The sequence below is a fragment of the Syngnathus floridae genome, chromosome 9, assembly GCF_059516105.1.
Source record: "Syngnathus floridae isolate MCC-2025c chromosome 9, RoL_Sflo_1.0, whole genome shotgun sequence".
NCBI classification, from domain to species: domain Eukaryota; kingdom Metazoa; phylum Chordata; class Actinopteri; order Syngnathiformes; family Syngnathidae; genus Syngnathus; species Syngnathus floridae.
This window is the reverse complement of record NC_142421.1, coordinates 4382872-4409095: the sequence shown is the minus strand read 5'-3', so window position 1 is coordinate 4409095 and position 26224 is coordinate 4382872. Positions and strand designations below refer to the sequence as shown.

The 26224-nt window shown below is 45.1% G+C and overlaps 1 protein-coding gene across 7 annotated transcripts in view; it reads left to right on the top strand.

The window, feature by feature from the left end:
* The window catches only part of mgmt (O-6-methylguanine-DNA methyltransferase), a 159789-nt gene that overhangs the window by 49363 nt on the left and 84202 nt on the right, over positions 1-26224 (top strand). For 6 of the 7 annotated variants that reach the window (XM_088385485.1, XM_088385487.1, XM_088385482.1 and 3 more), the window contains 3 exons: positions 879-937; positions 5845-6012; positions 18225-18376. In XM_088385485.1, coding sequence (XP_088241611.1) covers positions 905-937; positions 5845-6012; positions 18225-18376 — 353 coding nt within the window. In that variant the 5' untranslated portion in view covers positions 879-904. Of the gene's footprint in view, positions 1-878; positions 938-5844; positions 6013-16316; positions 16464-18224; positions 18377-26224 lie in introns of those variants that run through there. The other variant, XM_088385486.1, reaches the window with a different exon arrangement.

Below are 26224 nucleotides of genomic sequence, written 5' to 3'. Positions count from 1 at the left end.
GACCTCCACCAAAGGCCAACAAACCTATAGCGTATTTAGAATAAAAACACCTGCTATGCCTTAACTTTGCCTTTAAAAGAAGCCAACAGTAGGGTATTTAAAATGGACCCTAAAGTTAGATTATTAAAAAAAATACATTCAAAATGACAAATATATCAATTTAATTCATTTTTACGAAATGTTTTGATAGCTTTAAAACTAGCTTATTTATTTATTTTCTATGATTGTTTTTATTGATGTTACACAATATTGTGTTTTATTGGTTTTGTATCCTGTAGTTTTACAATGTTGTAAACCTTTAGGTGCTTGAAATGAAATGTGCAGCGCAGTGCTCAACTCTCTTTTTTTTTTTTTTTTTTAAATGTGCTCTACACATAATCTGGATGAATTGAGTTAAATCACAATTTGCCTTAATCTATCACAAGCCTACGCAAAATGCAAGTCATAATTCCATTCATTATTTGTATGAAAATCTCTTTAAGAATAATATCTCTGTGTTTAAAAAGCGAGCAAATCTCCAAATCCTTACGCCGGTTCTTCTTTCTCGTATTGGGAACGCTGCACATTCTCGTCCAAATCAAAACATAATGTAAAATGCATTACATTTGTTATTCCTTTGCGGAGAGTAAAGAAAAGGGAATAGAGGCTGTTTAAAAAAGAAATACAAGTGCCAAACTCAAACATTGACTTTCAAAACTGAAAAGATTTATCTTTACCGTGAATTACTGGACTAATATTTAGTTAAGTTAAATTGCTATTGCAGTCTGGGACGACGTGATATTTTGATCGCAACACGCCGAAACATGTTGACGTTATATTACCGTAAAAGTCCTTGCCACTGAAATCATTTTTATGTTCACTTCTTTTTACACTTGCAGACATTTTGCATGAAGTTGACTCGCCAATGGCGTATAAGACATCACAATTCATCAAAGGGGTGAGTTGCTTTATTTTGACTTTTATGTCCGCGGTTCAAGTTTCCCCTGCGCTCTCGTGGGTTTCGTCCCACATTCCAAAAACAGCCATGTTGAGTTCATTGAAGACTTTTAACTGTCCGTAGGTGTGAAATTGATTCTAAATGTGTGCCCTGCGATTTACTGGCCACCACTCCTCCCCTTCCTCATCTTCAAGGTCAGCTGGGATCGGCTCCAACTGCAACCCTAATGGGGACTTTGCAGTTTGCAGTCATTGGCGTAGTTCTTCTAAAAAAAAAAAAAAAGAGGTCTAGCGTGCTTGCTTCAAGTTTTTTCATTGTGCAGTAATACTGATAGTCAAACATTTCAAAATAGATATCAGATTTGAACATTTTTAAACACATCTAAAAACATTTACTACATTGGAAATGAGCAATGGATGAGGCAAAAATATGGTGCAGTGTAACATTATCAATATTTTAGAATGTACAATAATCATGCCTAAGGAAATAAACCTAGAGCTGTACCTAACATAATCATTTTGTGTAATCCTGCTCGCTAACAAAAAAAAAAACCCAACCTCTCATGATACCCGTTATTGTGCTTTTCCTCCCCCCTCTTGAGTGAGTGAAGGCCACAAGCTGTGTCGCGCGGCGCGTATGCTAACTCAAAAGGAAGGACGGGTGGTGGCGATGCGGTCGCTTGGCTTGATGTGACCGGGACACGGCCATGGCAGCGGTGAAAGCCCGCTTGAGCCGTAGTGACGCGTCGTCTCCATCCATCTTCAGTCTGAAACATTTTACGCTAACTGACAGAGCGTGGCGCTTGCTTACCCGCCTCCCAGAGGAAATAGTCCAGACTGGTGTCTTTTTGACATGCACTAAAGAGTGAGCAGTCCACAGGTCCACCGGGGCATTGTGTATTCAGTCCGAGACGAAAGGTTAGATCCTCTGCAAGGAAAAGTCCACTTCAGTATATATTGTTGCAAGTGACAATGACTTTTTTTTTTTTTTTTTTTTTACCATGTATGTGTGCGTGTGGGAAGGTAGGTGTTATTCAAGTAAATAAACAATTCAGTTGACTTTTTTTTTTTTTTCCTTCCAAGGTATTGGACATCAGCCTTTATTGAACCAAGGCGCACGTTTTATATTAGAAAAAGCAGACTGCTGAACGAAAAATGTCTCTAAAGAAAACAAAGTTTAAAGAAACAATTTATTTGAACTTGCTATTCGGCCAGTCTTAATTGTTCTTAGGATTAATTTTGTGGTTGTAGTTGATACGGGTAGCATCATTTGGCTTCTTTTATTCACATTTAGAGGAGCAAAAATATGAAAAACACTTCAAGATGACGCGGCTCAGCTTCTGCAAACTCCAATAATAAACACATTGTCGCCCATCATAACCGAGCATCGCCCATTATTCCCCCCGTTTAATGTCGGAGAATTTCTGATGCAATTCTTGCACCGGATCGTATTACGTTTGCCAAGAAGTGTGCGACGGGCGGGCGAGAGAAGGGGGGAGGTGCGGGGGGGAAAAACACCAAGCCCCCTAATTTGATAGAAATGAGAATAAATATTCCACGTGAAGACGTAACCTGTGTGCTGACATGCAGAATTTTTGTCAACACTTTGCTTTCCGCGCCGTATCTCGGTCAGGAAGCAAAAGCGAGGCGGTGGAGGGGTGCCGGCGGGCAGAGCGGGCGGGCTGGGGGGGAGGCAGAAAAGCAGAATTGAGCAGTGGCTGTAGTAATAAATCACCGGATCGCTGGTGACATTCATACAATACGGATACAGTGTTAACTCAATGAGTCGGACAGCCCTGGCCTGTTCCTCCATCCTGACCTTGCCTCCCTGTCGTAATCAATCATGTTGGCACGGCACACACGCTCCTTATTTATTATTACTCTGGACCTGCATGTACAGTAAACAATGAGTAGTATACGTTGGGCAGCCTGCGCGAGCCGCTTGCTATTATAAGGCGAGGTGGGAAAGGTGCTGCGGAATAACCGGAGGGCACGTGTGTCCGGCGCGCCGGTTGAAAGACGGCGGCGGGCCAATAAAGGCCGGTGTGGAAATGAGCGATACTTCAATCTATAAGGGCGATTGTCACATGTTGAAATTTACTATAAACGCAGCAGCGGTGTTTATAGGCAGTCTTCTCGCGGTTGCTACGGAACAACTCTTCGAATCGGTGTAAAATGAAAATAAATGTGTCTTGTAAATTTGACACACCGCCGGGAAGAGCGTTAATCACAACCCTGCCAAATTGGAACGGTTGGGAAAAAGTACTTCAAATGAGGCTTGAAAAATTCAGCTCTTGTTTTGTGCTCAATTGAGGCGAGCTAAAAGAAAACCACATCGCTGTCAATCATGTAGCACGATTATTAGCTGCAAAATGGCTGCTAGTTCATCCATCAACAAACATGTATCTGACTAAAATGTCCAGTTGATGGGATATATCTCAGTTGATGCATTACACAGCACGATGAGCGGCGCTAGCTCATGAGCTAACTCCGACTGAGTCTTAAAAATCACTTCATCTGTATCTGAGTCATAAAATATACTCAGAAAAACGTAACTCTGTATTTATAAAAACATGCTAATAGCCGATTCACTATTCTGACTACTGTTTAAAAAAAATAGTGCTGTATTTTTACCACGATTAGTTTTACAATATAACATTTGAAACGTTTCTAAATTAAAAAGTGCGATTTATTCTGTAACCTTAATTTTTTATTGCATTTCTATTTATAATGACTCTCAGCTTGATTTTATTTTGAGAATATGCGGCGAGCCAAAAAAACCCCAAAAACAATCCGCTGACGGACTTTGCACACCGCTAGCGCCATTGCCTCACTGTCACATTAGCAAAACCGTCAGACTGGCTGTCACTCGCTCGCGCGCCTTTTGACTTCCTCGGCCATGCAATCTTACTTCTGTTATTGTCAGGTAGCAGGTGTACATCCGGAGTGACAAACCGCTTTCTTTGTCAAACTAATAGGTTACAAAGTCAGTGTAAATTAACAATGACCCGATGCGAGGGGCTCCCCTAACAGCCTCTCCGAGTCGACCCAGCCTGGCCGGCTCTCGTCCCATATGCGGCCCGTGTAGGGGGCCTGTCTTGGCAACAAAGCCCGGGCCCCCGCGCGTAGCCGAGGGCCCCCGAAACGCTCGTGAAGGATGGATGGCCGGCCACGAGGAGGGCCGAAGGGGAGTCGCTTTTAAAACACATACCATATGCAGCTCGGAAGAGGCTCATTTATCAGCTCGCAGTTTGCTCCGTTTTTACACCTCGGACCCCCCAGCGCTCTCTCTCCTCCCCCGAGGGGTTAGTCACCTCCTAACTGAACAGTGCACATGACAGGGCGCTGAGACCTTCGCCTTAAGTGCACAGCGCGCCGCTCCGATTTCTGCTTCTTCCCTGGAATAACAAGGAATTGAAAATGGCAGTCAACCAGATGCCGAGATATAAGAATTTCACTTGAGGAATCCTTTTCATGATTTGATGTGATCATTTCATGGATGTGAACACGTATATAGATGTTTTTCACTTTTTTTTGCAAAATGTTCCTACATGCAGTGGATATAAAAAGTCTACACACCCCTGTTAATATGCCTTTTGTATTATAATGTAATGAGACTAAGATAGCTCTTTTGAAAACTTTTCTATCATTAATGTGACCTATAATCTTTACAAGTAAAAACAAAATAGAAATGGAGAGTAAAAATAACAAAATAAGGTTGCACAAGTATGCACACCCTTTTTTAACAGAGACGTGTTTAGAATGAACTCGTCACTCATCCATGTTTTTGGTGGTGTAAAAGAAACAGGTCACATAGTTGGAAGTTGCAAAAGTCCATCAGGCTCACCTGTCTCTTTTGCCCTTCTCCTGCCCTTCCTGTCCAAGCTCCACATCACAGTTGGACATCATCTGGCCCGTGAATGGCACATTGTTATGCCGGCTCCTCAGCGGCCGCGCGAGCAGATGCCACGAGCAGCCGCCACGCCGGTCCCCGCGCAATGCCTTCATCGCGGGGCCGTAAATTACATCCCGCCAACACGCAAACAACGCCGCGCTCCGCTGAGTCTGCGCAGTTTAGAGCACCATTGAAGGTGCAAAGCGTATCCCGAGCTCGGCTTTCCGCGGCGGCGGGGGGGAAGCGGCCCCGCGGCAGGCCACCGTGGCCCGGACGAGTGGATCACACGCCGACAGCTGGGCTTTGAACTCCTTACCCCGCCGCTCCCGGGGTCAACAGCTCGGTGGCCGCAAAAGGTCACGCGGCAATGAGAGGCCTGACTTTTGGTGAACTGCCGAAGCTGTTTTGACTGAGTCCCCGCGGCACCGTAGCGAGCTGATACTTTTCGGCAGTGGCTGCGTTCAGCCGAGTAAATACTTTGTTGCTGTACTTAAGTACACATATAGCAGGTAGCGATGCTATACAGGATATCTGGACCGAGGTTATCAAAACTTAAGAAAAAAAATTGTTAATGATATAAAATGAGTTAAAATGTTTTTTTTTTAAAAACGTCCATGCAGAATAAGGAAGGTTTAGATTGTCATTTACTTTTTAGTTACACAGGAGTCACTTTTTGTTTTTCTCTAAAGCTAAACCTAAAATTCATATAAACTACATTAAAATGAAAAAATAAAAATAAAGAAATTGTTCTGAATACTAATTGAAAGTACCGTATCTGTATTTAGAACAGATAAGGAAAAAAAAAAGGAACTAAAATGAAAAGTATTCAAAATATTCTTCTCTCAAGATAGCCTTGTTATTTTATTTTCAATTTTTGTGACTCTTGTAATATTACAACTCTTTTCTTGTAATATTCGTGCCACATTTGCACTTGACTTCTGTACTTAAACACGATTTAGTACTTTTTAACTATTTCCTTTTAATAATTTCTTCCTTTTTTTCCGTCTCAACAGTGTACGTTCTACTTGACTGCCAAGCGTGACTACTTTTGCCACCTCCGGTGTTCGGAGGCATCCGGCGAAGCGGCAAAGTTTCCCAATAACATTTGCCGTTTGCGTGCGGCTCGTGGGAACGGGAAAGACGCTGCAAATACCATCTCGGATTGGCGCAAAACGAAAAAGGTCAGTCCATTTAACACCGAACACTTCATTTTAAGACCCGCCGACAGCGCCAGCCTTTATCCGAACAAAACAAGAAGGACTAGCCGAAGTACACAAAATGACTCCATAAATCTGGGATGAGACATAATAAAATATGATTAGCTGCGGTCTTGGGAAATACGCGGCTCAAAAATCCAATCAAACATATCACCAAAGTGTGTTTGAGGAAGAATCATCCTTGTCGCCACTCGCTACAAACAACATTTACACAGTCAAATCCCACGTCTCGTCAACGGGACGCGTTGTGGCCGGCGAAGATATATGGCTTACTTTATTCACAGCTCTTCAATTACAAAAAACACGTATTGCGAGGAGGGGGATAAATTAATAATAAAACCCCTATCTGAACTTCTAATATTTTGCTTGGCGAAGGGAAACGAATTACCCTTTTCAGAACTGATGATGTATTACTAGCGTTTGATCCTTAGAGGTTTGCCCGTGCTCACATTCATTACTTTCAAGTGCTGAGGTGTATCTGCAATTAGAAGCACCTTGCGGTGGATTCCTGACAGGACTTGAAACAGAACATCATAGGATCCATGGCGGCATTATAGTGCACGAGAGGGGACCGTGTCTCCTTCCAACACAGGCAAAGACAAGAGTATGGTGGGGGGGGGGGCTTAATTTAACCATGTGCCTGTAAGTGAGCGGCGCCGGTAAGCAAATGAGGACCTTTCATTAAATCAAAGGTGATTTTTGTTCTGCTAATGGCTGCCCCAAAATCCAGCACAGCGGCAAAACGTAATCATTCTCGGCGGGAAAGCCGCACGGCTACAGACCGGTCAGGGCTATTCTTGATACAGGATGCATAATGTAATGAGCCCGCTTGTTTAATTTAATCACACTGAGTGGACCGCGCCAGTATTTCTTTGAAACGACAAAGTCCGATACAAAAGCGAATGAATAATACAATCGCTCAGCCAGCCGGCTCGGAGAGTTAATGCACTCGCCACTTCGCAAATGGACGCTATTTACATGGCTGACTTTAATTCACAACATAAATTTCAATATTTGTTTCGGGAAATTCTATTCATTCATTCCTTTATTTGGGAGCATTTTTCTTGGTTGCACTGCTTCCGGTAGATTTTTTTAGCCAATCAGATTTCAACCTCATTGTGTTGCCAAACAAAATCTGCCCAGTATGTTCAGAATCGTCTTTGCCGGTTCAAATGACTTTAAATTTTAATTTATTCCATGACCAAGATCGTAACACTCTTTATTGGAGTATCAATCAGGTTTCGGGTTAGTCCCAGGTCACTGGCGTGCTACATTCCACCTTTCAGCGTATTCAAAGTCTCAAATGACTTTGGAAACGTCCTCCTCGGAAATGGTCCCGGAGTGCTTCGGCGCGTGACCGCGGGCCAGCGTCGCCGCACTTTGGAGAAGCCTCGCAAGTTTGGCCAAAAAAACCCGCTGAGCCATTATGTTAAAGTAAACGACGGCACTTCCTAATGCCATTTGGCAGTGCGGGCGCGCGGCAATTAGGGCCTCTCTTAATGCGACGCTGGGAGCATTTCTCCTCAAGGTTAGCGCCTCATTTCCCCACGATGGGTCTGCGGGGCCGCACCAGATGCATTGTGGGAGCTGTGGGGGCTGCGCGTGAGGACAGGTGTCCGCCACCTTGGATATCTCCCCTCGCAGCTGGCACCAGCTGGCACCCCCAGTGCCCCATCCGGACGGTCTGCCGAGGGGGGGGAGGCAGTAAAAACAGGGCCGGGGAGGGGGCGTGTCAAGGGCAGAGCTGCTACAAGCTCACTCACAGGGCACCCACGCCATGACATGACCCGGCCACTAGGGGAGCCGCCAGCAGGAGTAATGCGGTGCAGCCGTTCCCGTTCGGAGACCTGCTCCTTGCATCCCTAATGGAGCGGCAATGATGAGGCCCGACGGTGCCAGAGGGTCAGAGGCAGCTTCTGTGGAGGAGAGGAGCTTGCTCCCTTCCCACTGGAGAGAAGAGCAGAGCATGTCATGTCTGACGCCGCTCTTTGTGGGGGAACACACGGCAGGCAGGCAGGAAGGCTTTTTTTTTTTTTTTTTTTTTTTTGGCCATGAGGTAAATGGAACACCAATCTTTGAATTAGAGAATCACTGAGGTATGTCATGTACATTTGGACATACTTTCTCTTGTCCATTTCTAACATACTGAAGGTACTATGTAGACTTATACAAAGACTCGTACGAGACTTAGTCCGACTCAAAAAAATAATAATAATTCTGTCTCCTCTTCCGCAATGAGCCAGCAACAGAAATTTACGAGTGCCGGCGCATTACACTCTTACTTTTATCCGCTTATCTCAACAAAATGGCCACTTTACAGTGTCACCATAAAAAAAAAAAATACTCGAAGACAATCTGCAGCGAAACGCGTAAAGCAATTTACACGTCGACGCTCGTGTTTTGTTCTGCGTAATTACAGCGGCGGCTTTGACACGACATTAGAGCTGCGTTATTTACTAGCTGTACAATTATGCTCGTTTAGCAGCACATATGTTTTATATGATGTTTACATCATGTAATGACTAAATTAACATATACAAAGCGCCATCTGGAAATAATTGCCCAAACGTTGTGTTGTGTGTAAACAATATACGGCAAATGTTTGCCTGAGAGGAGCGGGTCAGGTGTCATTTTTTTCCTCTTCCCAGATAACGAGAATACTTTAGTCCGGCGCCCGCAAATTGTTATGAATGTAAATGGCGAAGAAGAGGGAGGGGGGGGGAAGAGAAATGACTTCACACGAGAAGCGTGTTATTATTGTCCCGAGCAACAGCACAGTACACTGGATGTGAGTTAATTCACTTAATATGCCTTTAATGGCGAGAGGGCCCCTCTTTGTGTTTGCACACTGACCATTATCTGAAATCAAGCCTAATGATGGCTCCAGTTTATGATAATGACCATTATCACGCCGACCACCGTCAGTTCTGCCAAATGATCAAAATGAGCTTGCATTTCTTCACTTGCGTGTGTGTGTGTGAATTTGTTAGTCATTTAAATTAAAGCCCCTGACACTCGCCCCCCCAAACTCTGTCTGCTGCTTGTGTTCAGACCTCATATTGAACTAAGACTGCTTTTGAAGTTATCAGCGCATTTCACTTCAGTGCTGTCCTCATCTTCCCAGCGACATTACTGTGCTGTGGAAAATTGCCTGCCCCCCCCCCCCCAAGAAAAAAAAATCACTTAATTATTCTGTTAACGCCTATATGAGGAGAGTCACAAAAGATTTATTTTAAACCCAGACTGGTGAGAAAAGATGTTCTCGATGAGCATCTGACAGTTCCTGGCCAAGAAAAATATTGCCATGCTGGGGCAACCTTAAGGGGGCATAGAGGGGATCCCAGAGGAATCCCTCCAGGAGTACACAAAAGTGTCACAGAGGAGGCCGGGAAACTTGTTTGGTTTTAAAATATATTTTTTTTGTGACATCCGTCCTTCAACTGTACTGCGACCCCTTGTAGCAAATCGTTTTTATGTCAACTGATCCAAAAGAAAATCTGGCTTGCTCTCCTTAGTTAACCTCGTCGTTAGCGCCAGTGTGGATAGGTAAGCGGCAGGCAGTCGTCATAATTTGTATTAAACACACGCTGGCACCCTCTATTTGATGCCACATGAATCTTTTGAAGTACAGACTGTTGATTACTGTAAATGAGAGCTGTTTCAGGGTGGATTGTGGGTAATTATATGCAGTGCACCCTTGGGAGCAGCGTTGGGCTGGGTGGGGCCGGGGGGGCCCAGGGGACGGCGCTTCCACAGGAGAGTGGAGCGTAGACCGAGCAACACATGCCGGGCCGCCGATTCGCAGCATGAAACGAGTCAACAGGCCCGTCTTTTATTTCCGATGCCTGTGATTTACATGAAAGCGACACCGTCACCCAACCGCAACAAGAGTGCGCACCGCCGCTTGAGTGACAGCATTTCAGATTTCACATGTTTTCCGCATGCAGCCAACCTGCGCGAACCCCCACCCCCCCCTCACAGATCAACTCGACTGCGGCAATATTATCACGTTCCCACTTATGTGTAATGCAGCTCCTCCTTCTCCGCGTTACAGGTTGAGCTGAACAGTGAGGTGAATTTTTAATGGTGGAGTTGCAATTTTAAATTTGCAGAAGTTGCAATTTATTAAAAAAAAGTAAGGAAGGGAAAAAAATGCTTAATTTTGGTCAGTCATAACCAAAATTAAGCTTTTTTTTTTAATATACATGTATGTATGATCAAAGCATCAATCCAATAGTGTTTATTGTAATGCAGATTATTGTTTGAGTTTGCTACAAAATATAAATAGGAGGACCTTGAAAAAAATTCAAGTATACTAAATTGTAAATCGCAATATTGAGGTGAAAAAAAATCCGCAATCCATTATTTGTCAAACTCATTCAGCCCGAATCTCTTTTTCCTAGCTCGTTCTACAGGCCAAGACTGGCGAATAAATAAGTGCGTATTATTTCATCGTCCTGATCACTTTTTGCGTGTGCGCATTCCAAATGAGGATGCAAGGCAAAGAAGCAAAGTTCCCAATCACGCTGGGAGCCCCGCAATCTCTTCCTCCTCACTTGAGCTCATTTCTCCACTAATGACTTTGCCCTCTGATGCAAGCCAAGGGATCATCAAAGGTCCTTGAAACAAAAAAGGAAATATAGCAATTACTGCGACTTTCATGGGCAAGAAAGAGATTAAAAAGCTCGTTGGTGTACAAGCAAAAAAAAAAGGGAAAAAAAAGAAACAAGCTCGCTTTCACTATTAAATATATATTGCGTAGCGGCCTCCTATTCATCCACTCCTTCCTTTCACTCGTCTTCATTCATCGCAAGATAATAGAATCAAATGTATTATGCATTACTAATCGCCTGATAAAAGCCCGCGGTGGCGCTAATGCATGTAGATTCCAAAATGCTGCGCGTGTACAGGAAAAGTCATTGGCTTTTTAACAGTGGCCTGAGGGAGGGGAATTGTCCCCTAGCCTCTATAACCACTGACACAAAAGGTCCCCAAACAATTTCAAATTACTACTTTATTTCTCTCTCTTATATAATCCACCCACATTATTAAATCTGCCACCTTCTGGGACTGCGCTGATACAATATTACAGTGCTAAGATGTTTACATTGGAGACAGCCAGTGCTTCCTTGTTATAAACATGTATGCCCTCAGGACTTGTACAAAAAAAAAAAAAAGCGTACGCATACTACTTGGCCTAAATGAGGCGTAGGTCATTTGCTTTTTAAAAGGGGTCAATATTACCTCGGGGGGGGGGGGAGGCCAACGGCGAGCTGACTGAGCAGAAAATGGCTCCTGATCCTCGCAGATGAGCTCTATTATATATTAAAGGCGCTTGTAAATATTCACTAGTCGGACCATTCAAATGGAAAATATGCTTCGGGTCAAAAGGTCCGTGAAAATGTTGTCTCCCAAGGAAGTCCCCGTAGAATTGAAGAGACGGAGATAACAGGGTGGAACACCCAAAGGGGACGGGGAGGGAACATTAAGAGTTGTTTTACATGTTTGACTGCGGGACAGCTACCATCGCGGCCAGATAAATGACGGGCACTTATCATAGTAGACCGACCTGGAGTTATGTAGCGTGCCTAATGGAATGTTACACTCCCATCAATTACGTGCGGGGCCGGCACAATTACGACAAATTAGCGGCTTATAACGCTCTCTAAATAATTCTCTTCAAGCATTTTATTAGCATGCGGAGATGATATAATTGGCCACATAATACAGACATATTTATCGAAGGCCCCGCGTCACTTTTATTAGCGGGTTTGTCTCGCTGACAGGATCACGTGGCCGGAAAATTATTTCATCATGTCGGAGTCCGACGGCCACGACGGCGTTATCGTCTATTTTTGTCTCCACCGGCCGTATATTTCACGGGGCGGGAACAATGTAGCCTGACAGACATATTCTTTATGAGGGGCTCGCGGTCGCTCTAATTTGACACAGTTGTCAGAGATAAAGCTCCTTAGAGAGCGTGGCCATGCTCTGGGTAAGAACGGGGATTAAATTAACACCCCCACCTTCACATCTTGTGACCCCAATAGTCCCGGATAAAAAAACGTACACGGTGGCTAACTTGAGCATCCGTCTCTCCGTGGCTGCCTTTTTTTTTTTTTTTTATTGCAAGAGCCAAACAAAAGAAAAGCCTCACCTCAGCTGTTTTATGTCCACCGCTAAGAAGGTGTATTCCCAATAAATCCATAAAGTGATGCAATTAAAACGCACCTTTACTGTAAATGTGAATTGTGCTTACGCGGGGGTAACCGGACACCCTTTCCATGGCCTCTTCCTATCCGATGACCCGAGTGCATCCAATCAAATCAACGCAGGAATGGATCATATCAAATTCTAATGAAAACATAATGTGCTCTTAAAATGTGTGTTGGCCGGGCAGCCCCCGCCGCCGCCCCCCCCTCCCTCCCCCACCCGCTTCAGATGACGTGATGAATAGGGAACACGGCTGGAATATGCATCAAAGTCGAGCTCATGATTTATGTAATAGCAGTCACTTGGACACTGATTAGCTGCTCTGTCAAGCGTGTAATACGAGAGGCACAACCCCTGGTTTATCAGTCATTTATCTGAAGTGCGTCCTGATATTATCACTGGATCCTAATGTCATCATTATGCCGCGCAGCATGTGCGGGCCAGTGTGTCATGGCGTCGGCGACATTGCCTGTCAGGAGTTCAAGCCTCTTCATTTGCAAAAGTGCTCGCGCATTCAGAGCGGACGCCGGTGTGTCAACAGTGGTGGGGGAGGACGAGAAAATAAAGGGAGGTAAAAATCACATCAGACATGGAGGGACACAGGCGCGCTAAGTAAGTGGACACTGGAGGCGGACGCGGGAAATGTGCCGCCTCTTTGTGGCCATCAGGCTAATTCTTTAGAGAGGACTCGGCGAGGAAAGTGTTCAAGTAAAAGGAAGAAAGGAACATGTTGCGGTTTTACAGGTTGGATTCGGAGGGCATAACGGCTATTGCACACTTGGTGGATGCCAGAAAAAAAGCCCAGATGTGCAGTGGGAGGCCCAGAGAGCCACATTAGCTAATACAGCATGGCTAGCTCAAGCTGTCAGGACTTTATCAAATGGCTTCAACTCTGCCAAGCCAGGCAGCATGAAAGCCAGATTTAGCAGGGTACACACACTTCGGGAATCTTCCAATCAAAGTCGGCAAAGGCCACTCAAAGCTTTCCTGAGAGGTCATTTGTGGAATGACACATTTTTCCGATCAAAGTTTTGAGATTGTCAGATTGTCTCCCCAAAAATGATTGACTGATTATCTCGTGTGTATAAAGACCTATTTTTTTCGTGAATATCAAATTTGTTCGATATTTTTTACTGTCACAATTTACGTGAAAAAATTGGAGGAATATAGTTTGCAATGTCGCGAACAGATAAGCTAACAGTTAGCCTGACTTCTTCTCGTTCTCCTTTGCTAACTACTTTTTCTTCTTTGTTTGTTCTCTGTGGAACCACACTGCCTCTCACTGGTCAGTCTCGGTATTGACCAAAGTAGGATTTGGTGCAGAGCACTCGCAATTGTGGGTGGGAATTTTGTGATGCGTTTGCTTCTCATCTTAAACCTTCCACACACGAGCAGTAAGGACTTTTTTTTTCTCTAGTTGATGTTGCGTAGAGCGGCTCGCATTTCAATCTGTTAACTTAGATAGCTTTTAGAAGTACAGGAAAAGGGAACAGGACACACGACAACCGCACACTACCGGTCGGACAAAGGTGCCAATAAAGCCTTTATTATCAATATACGACCAAAAAAGCCGGGGAGGTTGTTATTGTCGCAAACATCTGGCGACATATGCCAAAAGGAAGCCCGGCGAGCTATAAGTCCGTCAGCACCCGACGCAAACAAAAATAGTGAGCAGGAAAAGCAGCTCACACAAAAGAGATCAGCGCAGACAGGCAACCACACCTTGGCAATGATGCGGCTCACAATCAAAGGAACCGTCGTCATCGTTCGAGTCCTGTTTTGAAAGGATATCTTAAAAAACCTTTAAATGTGGCCCGCTTTACGCAAAACAATCGGACTCTTTGATATACGCCTCGTTGCCTTTCGTTCACACGTACAAAAGCTGGTTCCTGTCGTGAAAGACAAACGATGCTTACTGTACAAACAAATTGTTTCTGAGGTGGACAGATGGGACCCATCTGCTGTAATTGCGTTCATTCATTTGACTTTCAAAAGTCAAGCAACTTGTATCATTCCAACAAGTCGGCCGTTTTGTACAGTGCTTGTGACCAAAGGGTCGACGGTTCGATTCCCAGCTCTGCAATTTGTCATACATGTGAACTGTATGCTTGTCTAGGTAAATCCTGCCCCTTATTTAAAAAAAAATAAGATAATCAAAACTCGCTTTTCACTATTTCGTCATTAAATCGCAAATGGGACAAGAATTGTTCCTGCCACATATGGTGGTTTTTCCTGGCCGCCAAGAAGAGCATTCCTAATGATTTCAAAGAGCGTGGCTCCAAGGCTCCAGCAGAGGGGGCTGCTCGCTGCAATCATATGCTGATTAATTGGGCCTGATTCTCCCCATGCTGGGAACATAAGTTGCGCCACACCGGAGGCTCCATGTTGGTATGCGGCTAAAAGGTCACGCAGGGCGTCTTCCGGTCACCTTCCGGCAGAGGCGACCCTTCGCGTCTCGTCTGATGGACATAAAGAAAAGAGCCTTTTCCCGATGAGCCTTCATCAAGCCTATATCAAACTAGGCTATGTTCATTTTTATTAATTGTGCATGTTGCTCTCTAATTAACTAATGAGAGACAAAAAAGCCGTTTTTTTTTTCTTTCCAGCAAGAAAAATGCAAATGGCTCTTAGAAAATAGCACCAAAAAAGTAAATGGCAAGGCTGAGAATCATCCTTCATTGAAATGTCAGAGATAAATGGCTCAAATGTCACATCAATTAAAACGGGGGACAGTTAGTAGTTCATTAAAGAGAGAGCCATATTGCACCGTCGGGTACCGTTGCCAACCCTTACTATCTGGGGCAGACTGGCAGCGGGTCCAGATGGCACAGAAATCCTCACAGATTTCAAAATGGTCTCTGCAGGGGTGGCGCCCCCCCCCTCCCCTCTCCCCCTCCCCTCACCACTGAGATAGGGTGTGGGCCACCGGCCCACGCCGGCCTGCACATTCCAAACGGAGACGTGCGGAGAGCTGAAAGAAGCCCCGAAATCAAAATAAGGCTGCCGAGGACAAAAGACGTTTTTAAACAATAGGAGAAGGACTGAAATATTGCGCTGGAGTTAAACATACGACTGCTCCAGGGGACACAAGAAAAGGCCGCTCCACTTTAGACTGCATAAAAACCATAATAAAAGGAGTGTGCGCTGCCTTGTGTGTTGTTTATAGCGCCATGTCAGATTTATTAGTTTGTCATGCATACATGCATTCACGCGGATATTTTTTATTCGCAGGCATTATCCACAGGACCCCCATAGACCTCACTGAGGAGCCACAGGAGACAGTGAACTGGATAAATGTCTTTGCTATAAGTGGGACTATAACATGTCTAAAATGAATACGGATACACGTATAATCGTATTTCTCCTGTAAAACTATCAAGCAAATCAAATATCTAAATCATTACTATTACTTGTCTGCGGTGTGCTGGGACCCCCCTGCAAGACGCCAAATCCCAACTTGAGACCCATTAGCCATATTCGATAAGCCTCGGGTTTGTCTGTCACATGGGCGGGGTTTAGATCAGGATGTTGGCCAATCGCTGAAGGAGAGCTGATTCCTGCCTCTTGTCATTGGTGGGATTCTTCATAATGGGAAAGCAGGAAGTTACGAGAAAGGAGACTTAAAATTAATTTTGAAAAGGGTTGTCATGGGCGTGTGTTTCTATTTTAAACAAATTTCATTTTTTTAACAGTGCAGTGTTTGGAAGAATGAAGTCCTCACGTCATTTCTAATTGCCCAACGTCATTGTATGAAACATATAATGACAGTAAATGTTTTTCTTTTATTCTATTCTTTTATTTTTGGCTTTTTTTTAATGGGGACGAGGCTTCGATGTAACCTGCCATCACGGCTTAGAAGACCCAATAACTGGAAGGGAGCCAAATTCTGTAATTGCTCGGCTTCTACATGCGCGTTTCTAAAACAGATGGAATGTACGTGCATATGAATCTTTTTGTTCAAGTATTGTAAACAGACATTTCTCAATATTTAATGGAATTGACGCGACCGTTTGAGTCAAAAGTATCTTAGTATAGTTCGTCTCCGTTGGGGGATCCTTAGATGTGATGTTGCCCAATCACCGAACAGAGCCAACTTTCGCCTCCTGTGATTGGTCAGCTCTGTCATGCGCGCAGAGAAGCCGGAAGCGCGGAGAAGGAAAACAAGTGTGTTGCACATACGCAGCATGGATGCCCCCGTCATTGTAAGGAGTTTGTTTACCGTGTTACTGTAACTTTTTAACACGTGCAATTCATGCAAATAATAGCGCTGCTTCATTTGAGGTAGCATGTTGACATTTTGTGTGCGCACTTTGTTGCAGTCTCCCAAATCGGACACATGTTGCGTCTGCGTGCACTTGCGCGTTGACTTTCAACTCCAGCTTGTCTTAACGAGTAGCACCATGATAGACGAGCAAACGGCACTCCGGCGGTGACGTTAAACAAGACGCATGGTGTCTTTTGTTTGCCGTGAACAAACAAAAAGGGTCTTCGCCGCCGCCGTCTGCAGAGCGGCGAGCCGACGTGATGGCTTTATTTTTAATCAGAGCAGACTATTAGCCGGGACATAATTGCCAAAGTCCATTATTCTTTTTTTTCTGCGAGGTCTATTAGCGGTTTACTAAATGGCAGGCAGCTCTGCTCGGTGCGTATCCAAAGTGCACGCTTGTACTATTGTTTGGCTCAGAAATGTGCTCGCCTTTATTGTCAGTGCAGGCAAACCCCTTGTGAGAGCTGCAAGAAGAATAGTAGAAACAAGAAAGTTGAAACACACACGGACTTGTGATCACATACCATGACAGATGTGTGTGTTTGTGTCAGGAAGGGAGGCTCTGCAAGTCTCTATATAATAAGACATTGCCTCCTCTAGTAAAATCACCGATAAATGAACATAAATCACACTATATGCCGCATTCTCTCATGCAGGACCGTTAATTAAGAAAGTTAGCTTTTTAACAATTAATTTGACAGTGTTAACATGCACAGTTTAAGCTTGGATTCAGCTTTGGACCTGCCTATTTAAGTCCTCCTGGGCCCATAGTACATTAGTTAAAAATGATGAGGCAGAGTATAAGGCGCTCCCCCCAAAATTGACATTTGAAATGTGAATATCTGGGTGACTACCTTTTTAACAAATTATTTTTTTTTTTTAAATAGATGCTTCACAAATGTTGACCATGCCCCCCGCCCCCGCACACACATTTATGGAAGGGTAAAATAATAAACCCAAGTTGAGTGGATGACAATAAAAATATGTTTGCTCCACGTTTTAGAAACTTCCCAAGTAAAGGTTATTGGACGGAAAAGGTCTCCTTGGTTAAAACTCCTTCAAATCAATGTGACCTTTATTTGTCATTACCCCCATCCCTCAAAAAAAAAAAAAAATCACATATAACATAGTCAATCATCTCCCGCTTCCCCCTCAAAGTAAAAATAAAAAAGCAACTGCTGTCTGGTTATTGCCAGTATCCATCTCAGTCGTCAGAAAAGCTGCACGTTTTTGCTGTTGTTAAGGGCTGGAAAGCAGAATCCCATCGGAGTTGCACCCCAAGGAACAAATTTAATGCTAGAAAAACATCCCGGCCATCAACCAAAAATGACGGATTGAAAATAATGTCGAGCTATCTTGGGAATCCCCCACCAGACAAGGGAACAGACTGCATTGTTTTTCTCATTTATGTGATATATAGAACAGAAAGAGGAGGAAAAATGGGCGATTTATTGGTTAGATAGGCGTATTCCTTCCCATGCACCAAAGAAATATTGGATTGCGATAGCGGGATCAAGCCACATCATGACAATGTTTGGGGGCGAGGCACTCAAACATGTAAGCCATCATCTGTCGGGCGGCCGGGCCAGGCCGGGCCGGGCCGGGCGATACATCACCCCATGCAAATGCGTGTGGGAAATTGCGGCGAGTGTCCGACGTCAACGGCGCCGGGTGTAAATTGCGCTTTTTTTCGCAGGGCGCCCCGATGACGAAGCTGAGGGAAAGCCCGCCGTCGTGCGCCCTCCAGACGCTCGCCTGGCTCAGTCCCCTGGGGACCATCCGAGTCGACGCCTGCGACAAAGGCGTGCACGCCATCCGCTTCCTAATGGATGTCGCACCTGCTGAAAGGTACCGTACGACAGACGGCCCGCCGTAAACAAAGGTGTGAAATTTACAGGCGAGACAGTATCCACTCGTGTGATGGAGCGACACCATCGCTCATCGTGAGCGGGGGGGGGGCTTTTTGTAGATCCCACAAGAAATATCCCGCAAGAAAGTTGGGCAAATATGAGGAGGCGCCAGAAATATGAGGGCCACTAGAATCGACTCGGCCTGGAAATTGGATTTCCGGCGCCGCGCCCGCTTGTGATTTCTTTTCTTTTTTCCTCCCGCATTTGAAATTTCACCCAAGTAAACCGGTTTATTACTCACGCGGGAGTCGATTAGAGCACCGTGTCTGCGGGGGTCGCAAAAGGCCACGTCGGGGAGCGCGCCAAACGCACGTGGGGCCGCTCGTCCTGTTTATTTATGTTTCCCAGCAAGTTGAGCGCGGGCACTTTTGGAGTGCGGAGCTGCGGCGGCGGCGGCAAATGTAATTGCATTTCACGCCCCGGCCATCCCTCAAAATTGTCAGAATGTCGACAGTCTTACTGGAGCGATTGAGACTGATTAAACCCGGCGCTAATACGTAGTTCCTCCTTATTTCTGCAGGTCGGCATCTCGACGTGGCAGATTAGTTGTGATTAGATTGGAATTAAATATCCATGTATCACAGATTCGCATTTGATAACCTTGAATGGTTTGGGAAATTAAACCATTTCCAAACGCACCCGGATAGGAAGGTCTATGTTTAAATTCTAATTTATGGAAACCCATTAATGACCTTGTATGTTCTACCTCAACACGTGTTGCGCGACGGCCTCAAATTCATCAAGCAGTAAAAACATTCCACTTGTTGTTAATGAGTTGAAGTGAGGAGATGAATAATATGGAATTTTGATGATGGGAGATGTCCTAGAACCATGCCCAGGCACCTTTCTCCCGTCCTCCGCGAGCAGCCTTTAATTTGCACGTTCGGGTTCAGTAGGAATATGCAAATGGATTTAATGATTCGCACCACTAGATCATCGCCCGGTTTAATATCGTTTGCGGTGTCGGTCATAAGTGAAGCCCCGATCGCGTTCTCAAAGGTGCCCGGGCGGAAATTATAAAAGAAAATGTTTGGCTTTGGACGTGTGGCGAAAAGGAGTCCCTAATAGCACAGCAGCAATTAAGGCGAATTTAAGTAAAAAAAAAAAAGTTTTTATTTTCTTTATTTATATATATTTTTAGTATGCCTCAAACATGGCATTCTGATTGATATTGTTTGTAGGTCACATGACCAAGCTCAGAAAAAAGGTGAGCTGTAGTTGGTTGTCACCTGGGCCCTGTGATGTCATCAGCAAGTGGCAGTACAAGATAAAATGGCCGCCCCACGAGACGGATGCCGCCAATTTCATATTCCACAATACAAATCCAGAAAAGCATGTTTTAGACTAGCGTGGGGCCGCATCTTGTAAACACGTCTTTGACTCGACTTCCCCTTTAAGGCAAGTCCGATAAAGTGACAAAATAACGGCTTAGCTATGTAGATCTCGCCAAAGCCTCCCTGTAGCTTTAATAGCGGGGATCAGCCATTTCCATGGATTTATTTATGACATACTAAACAAGGCTCTTGTCAGCTTTGGATGCGCGGCGCGGCCGGCTCAGCGAGTCGGCCTGACGAATGATCTCCAAGGCCATATTTTGGATGAGGCAAATACATCTATGCATAGCGAGAAGACGAGCGAGCGAGCGAGCGCGCCGCTCTTTTTCCCGGCTGCCAAATTTGCCCGGGCGGCGAGCGGCAAAGCGCGGCGGTGGCATTGATAGATAGTTATTGATAACGGCCATTATAGCCACATAAACGCCCTTGAAGTATTGCTTACGCACCATGACCGTCAGCTCTTTGTAATAGAAACGTCTCAAGCCCCTTTTGCTCCCTAACTGATCTTCGCAACGTTTGCCGAAATCAACCTTCCTCTCTGCCAGTCTTAACGACAGCCCTGAAGGCACCATCACATGAACAAATTCATTACATCTCCAACAACCCCAGTTGGGGCCTGACGTACCAGCCTCCTGCTAACCAGACCCCCCCCTTTCTTTTCCTTTTTTTTTTAGCATGGCCACACTGACGGAAAAATAATGCTTCATATTTTGTTTACAGCATATTACTAGTATATGAAATATGATGCTGCTTGAGTCTTTCACACAGACATAACACTGAGGAAATCAGACTGCTCTTTTTTTTTTTTTATTAGAGAGAAAAATAGAGAGGGGAAAAAAAAAATCCGGACTCGTGCCCCGAGACATTTTGTGAGCATATTATTTTACAATGCTTTGATCAATTTGTCTGTCAAGCGGGCTGAAATGTGAGGAAAGGGGTGGGCAGACGGCAGTGGGGGTGGGGGGAAGCAATTTAGCCTGTGAGGTCCTCAATAGAAATGTACTACAGGAGCCCATGTATGACATGTTGCATTAGAACCTGAGTAGCCTTTATTGCCTGATAATGTCGCAAGGCAATGCCGATATCAATCACCCTTAAACAGCCTCTGTGATGTGTTTTCGCGAGCAGAAGCAAAAGGCGGGGGGGGGGATGCATGAAACATTTTTCGAAAATAATTGATTTAATTCCGAGCTCAGGGATTCCTTTTAACGGCGTGGCAAAAAAAAAAAAAGAAAATTATAAAATATGTGTATGCTAGAGGCTAAAAATCTGTAACAAGCTCCTATAGAAAAGTGATGAATTTAACACGGATAAATATTCGTCCTCATTTGCATATAGATATAAACAATATATTTGGGCATCTGAATTCCCAGCACGCTCGGGTCACATGATCCTCCGAAAATCCTGAGTGGCTTCCACCAAAAAAAGAAATGATCTTTTCAAATCCGCCTTTTCACACAACATCAACGCACAAAGCCACATCAATCTGTGTCTGATTTTTCACATTGCTCATTGTTTTTAGTTAATGATTTTCATCTGTTTGTTGTTGCCGTGATAGCGCGGAAATGTACCATATGCTCTGGCAAAAGACAAATGATTAGCAAATGAAATTCCGGACAGCTGTCTGACTGAAAGCGCTCGCTTGATAGCATTCTGCTACCATAATTAGCTTAAGCTTTGGGTTAATTAACTTTCTACCTGGATATGCATAATAATGGCGTCGCACAGAATGCCAAGCAGCGGCGCGGGGCTGGCTTTTTATTTTGGATTTCCAGAGCATCTTTCAATTTCAAGGGGCGATTTAGCTCGGGAGCCTCGTCAAATATTGTAGATTTTCCTTCCCCGAGCCAGATAATTCTGAAACAATAGGGGCGTATTATGTGGCAGAAATGCCATTTCTGAATGTAATTAAAGCGGATGAAAGCAATCGGCGCTTTTTAAACGCTTTTGTCTCGCGCCAGGCCCTCCTTGTTCAAAAAAATACCCATCAAGAGGAGAAAAGAAGCAGGAGAACCCCCAAGTCCTTCTATAAGAGGCCTTTGGAGACTCCAGTGAAGTACAACAGTAATTAGTCTTTTGTATGAATTTGCCGGCCGCGGTCATGATTAGCTAAGCATACGAGAGGACCTGCCTTGCTTTTAAGGAGGACGTCTATTTATCACCAGTTATCCTCACAGCTTTCCATTATCGCCAAAGGGGGGTGGGGGGGGGCACCTAATTGTTCCGAGGCAGAGTGTTTTTCTGTCAAAGCCGTCACCCCCGCGCGCATTTGGCATCCGTACGCAGCCGGGCGTCCTCCACGCCGACGCGAGCCTCAATCGCCGAGCTGTCACAACAGCTTTTTTACAGACTGCCGGTGTGAAATATCGGAGGCGATGCATTTATCGTTTTTTTTTTTCTTCACACTCGCGTTCCACTTCACGCTGAATAGCACCACGCTAAATATCTTCCCTGTTTACATGATGCGCTCACACGCCGGGAGGAAACATATCAACAACGTATGTCCCCCCCCCCCCCTCCGATCTTTCCTCACCCAGCACTTCCTTTTAATCACTCGTAATCATTACGACGCCCGAGACCCAACTGTGCCCTAAATAAAGCGCTTACATTTCGTAACTTAAACTGCTTTGTCATACAAACGGATATCTGCCGAGATCTCCGATGAAACCGTCAGACGGCAGGCCCAGGGACTTTTTGACGCCGTCTCCCTAGAAAGGGCCATGAATAATTCATAGCGTAATGATATTCAGATCATTTTTTTTTTTTTGTTCCCTTTTTTTTTTTTCACGTCGGCGGTGGCCTCTGAATATTGTTTTGCATGTTGTGAAGTGTAGTACTCAGCTGTGTATTCATTAAGGTGCTGCTCCCACTGGCCCCTGGCCCCATCTGCGCACTATGTTTATGCCTCCCTCTCCAGGGAGCGTCCCAATCAAGCTCCGTGTGCCACTTCCTGTGCAGAGCAGCACCTGTGTAACACTACCTGTGACGCGCCACGCACAGACGGACGGGACACTGACAGAATCCTGCAAATGTTGCGTTTTTGCTTTTTTTTTTACCTCCAGGGTAAAGTCAGGAGGCGAGCGTAGCTAAAATCAGCTCCCCCGCACTCCCCCCCTCCCCTTTCTTTCCCCCTGCTGTAGACCGGGAAGTTTTTTTTTTCCCCAGTTTGTTTTCCAACTTGATTGGATTCTGTATCTGCAACACGCAGAAGCGCGCGGCGCACGACATACTAAAGCAATATGCAGAGAGATGATTTCGCTCCGACATCTTGGAGAGGAGTACGAGTCAATTATGCCCAAGTGTTGTTCTTGCTTATCTTACTGCGGCACCAAACAAGGATTTAGTCAAGGATTTAGGGGTGAGGGGGCGGCGGTGGGGATCATGGTAAGCGGTTCACAACAAAACACTCAAAACTCTTGGGAGCGGGCACTGATTTAAAAATAAATTACAGAAGACGAAGCGCTAACACTCGAGGGCCCTCGGCAGTGCTGGCGTGCACAGGTGAAGATTAGCCTCCTCGCTAATCAGAGGAACAAGACAGTAATTTGCTCTGAACACAGACAGTAATTAGGACTTGGTGACACTGGATTCCCATAATGCCTTTGTGCTTGACGTGGTCAAGTTTTGACAGAGGCTATCCGTGCGGGGGTCAGCGTCCGCCCCCCCTCCGGCGCACGCCTCCCCTTCCCCGGGTCTCTCGGCCCTTTTCAGCTTTGCCTCTAAAAGGTCCCCGCAGTTACAGGGGGGGGATCCCTAATGTACTTTATGCCTCCCTCGCTGGCTCCTTACCATTCGGGTAATTGGAATCTTTTACTGTGGCACTTGAGAATAGGGGCTAAAAATGCGATTTGAAACTGCTTGTAGATAAACATTGGCGGCGTCGGGCTGCGGCTACGCTACATAATGGAGGAAGAGTTAAGGCTGTGGTATTACATGCCTTCACTGACTCCTGTGGCTCGCCAGCTGGGAGAAAGCCTAATTGTTGTGTGCTTTGTTGCCTCCTCCGCACCTGCCGCCACCGCCGCCATTTATGCACGCCGTCCGGTCCATGGTGGTCATTCACTAATAGGAGCGACTCGGATATCTAGAGAGCCGTTTATCCGGCCCAGTTGCCTTCAGTAAAATAGGAACTGGAAGCATCTCCTTCGCCACTCGGAAAGCTCTCGACTTTAATGCGGCAGTAGCTCGATCGGCATCTGAATGATGCTCAAATGGTTGAACGAGCCGCATTGAGAAAGTGGCGGAGAGCGTCGGGATCTTGACGTTCATAGAGACATGCTGTGTTTTGCCCCTACCCCCACCTCACGCCGCCCCCCTCCTGCCTTTTTTTTTTTTTTTCTTTAGACAGTCATTTTAGGCTTTTTTCATGCTCTCTTGAGTCCTTGACGTCTCCGAGTTAAGTATGTGCCGTTATAAGGCCGGGGAAAATATCGGACGGCGCTTGGCCTTTTCTATTTCATCCTCTGACCCGCCATGTTACCCATGATCGGTGAAGGAGAACCCTGGCAGCCTGTGTCAAGAGTGACAGCCGATCGAGTCAGGATGAGCGCCATCACGCTTCACAGGATGGAGGCATGAGGGTTGTTTTTTTTCTCTTTTTTTTTTCCCCTTTCCCTTTTTTGTGCGGTACACCATTACACCCTTCGCCAGATTCCTTTCAATTAGATGTTGTGTGGCTAACCTGTTTCATTCCGCACTTGATAGAAAAAGTCTTACTGAAGACTTGGGTGAGCGGAGAGCCGAGAAAGTGGAGCTGAGAAAATTGGCAAATTGAAAGTCAACGGTTCTTCGGCCGTCTTTTGTCTCCTTTGATTGTTTCCTCCTGGATGAATAAAATAAGCGGCGATATTATACAAATGTGCAATTCATTCTTTATATTAGGAAATAGGCAGCGCTCCAAATGACTCCCACTTTGCGCAGCAATGATTTATGGTAATTGGAAATTGATTGTGACAGGAGCACAATATTAGAAATTTTCTGGAATCACAATCTACTATCAAGGGAAATATTCTTTTTAGTGCAGCGCATCCTGGCTAGCCCTGAATTATTTGTTATTACCTGTGATGGAGTCAAAATATGATAACTGGCCGCAAGACTTGTATAGATGGAGATAGTTTTCTTTGTCTGACGAGAAGGAAAAGTGGAGTAGCACTTTGGAAGCAATTACTGTACTTTTGTGGTGGGGTAAAAATATTTTCCGTGACCTCAATCGCAGGTTGGATATGGATAAAAGGAAAAATATGGAAAATATAGTTGGGGAAAAAAAAAAAGCTGTCAATTCATATACCAAAATTGATCAAAACTTGATGAAGTATTCTTCTTATTAATTCACAAGTACTAAGAAATTATTTATTACTAATAAATAAAAAACATAATATTTTGACTATAAATATTTATTTTTTATATTTATTTATATTTATACAAATATATTTTGATCATTTTAATTAGGCTAGGCCCAAAATGTTATATCAAATGTTGAAGCGTAGGGTCTGACCGATTAATCGTCAAGCCATTTAAATCTCAAGATCATCACTGATAAATTACAATATCTCACACATGTATTTTATTTAGATTGTTTTTTTTTTCTTTTGGTTACGGTTTTACTCTCAATGAAGACAAACCAATGCTGACATCCCTGGAGTGGTTTTACCGTCGGCAACGTTGTGTTGCAGACTAATTTATGAGTCACCGAGGAGAGTGGAAATGTTGCCTGCGTGCAACATACATCTCCACTGCCCTGGTGCTCTTTGGAAACAATCCCCCATCGCACCTGGAGGTGACAGACTTCAGCTCCACTCATGTTGTTCCCCCGCTTTTATTTATTTATTTGCCTCTTGTTTACCAGCCATAACATGTGCTGCATTGCATTAACTTTTACTACTGTCAATGTTGTATCACTCACCAAAGCGGGGCGCATCCGTGACGGGAGCGGGGGGGGTGAGAGAGGGCGGGGCGAATTAACCACGGTGACAAGTGTGATGTGCGAGCCGGGGGGGAGGGGTCAAAGGTGACACGCCTTAAGCAAAGGTGCGCTAGCCTTTGTCCGGTAGATTGTAAGGGCCTCCGGGTCCAACAGGAACATTTCCACACAACGATATCCCTGAGCTGTCAGTGTGCAGCGGCTGGAACATCCTCTCGAAAAGAGAGCGAGGGGAGGGGGGGGGGGGGGGGGGGGGTAGAGAGAGGTGGCCTGAAAATTGTTGCATTGGTGAGGAAGAAATGGGGGGGTGGAAGAGAGACAATGACAAGTAGGAGCTGGCTGGCCACTCACCCATGCCGACTGGAGATTGCCATGAGCCGCGGCCATTGTTTGAGAGGGGCTCGCTCGGACCCCACCGGCGAGTTCCTAACGATAAACCGAAGCGCGCTTGATGTCGAAATGAGAGTCGTCACACCTCGGACTGTATTTGCAGCCGCCGCTCAACGGCACCCGGGAGGCTTTTCACGGCGCG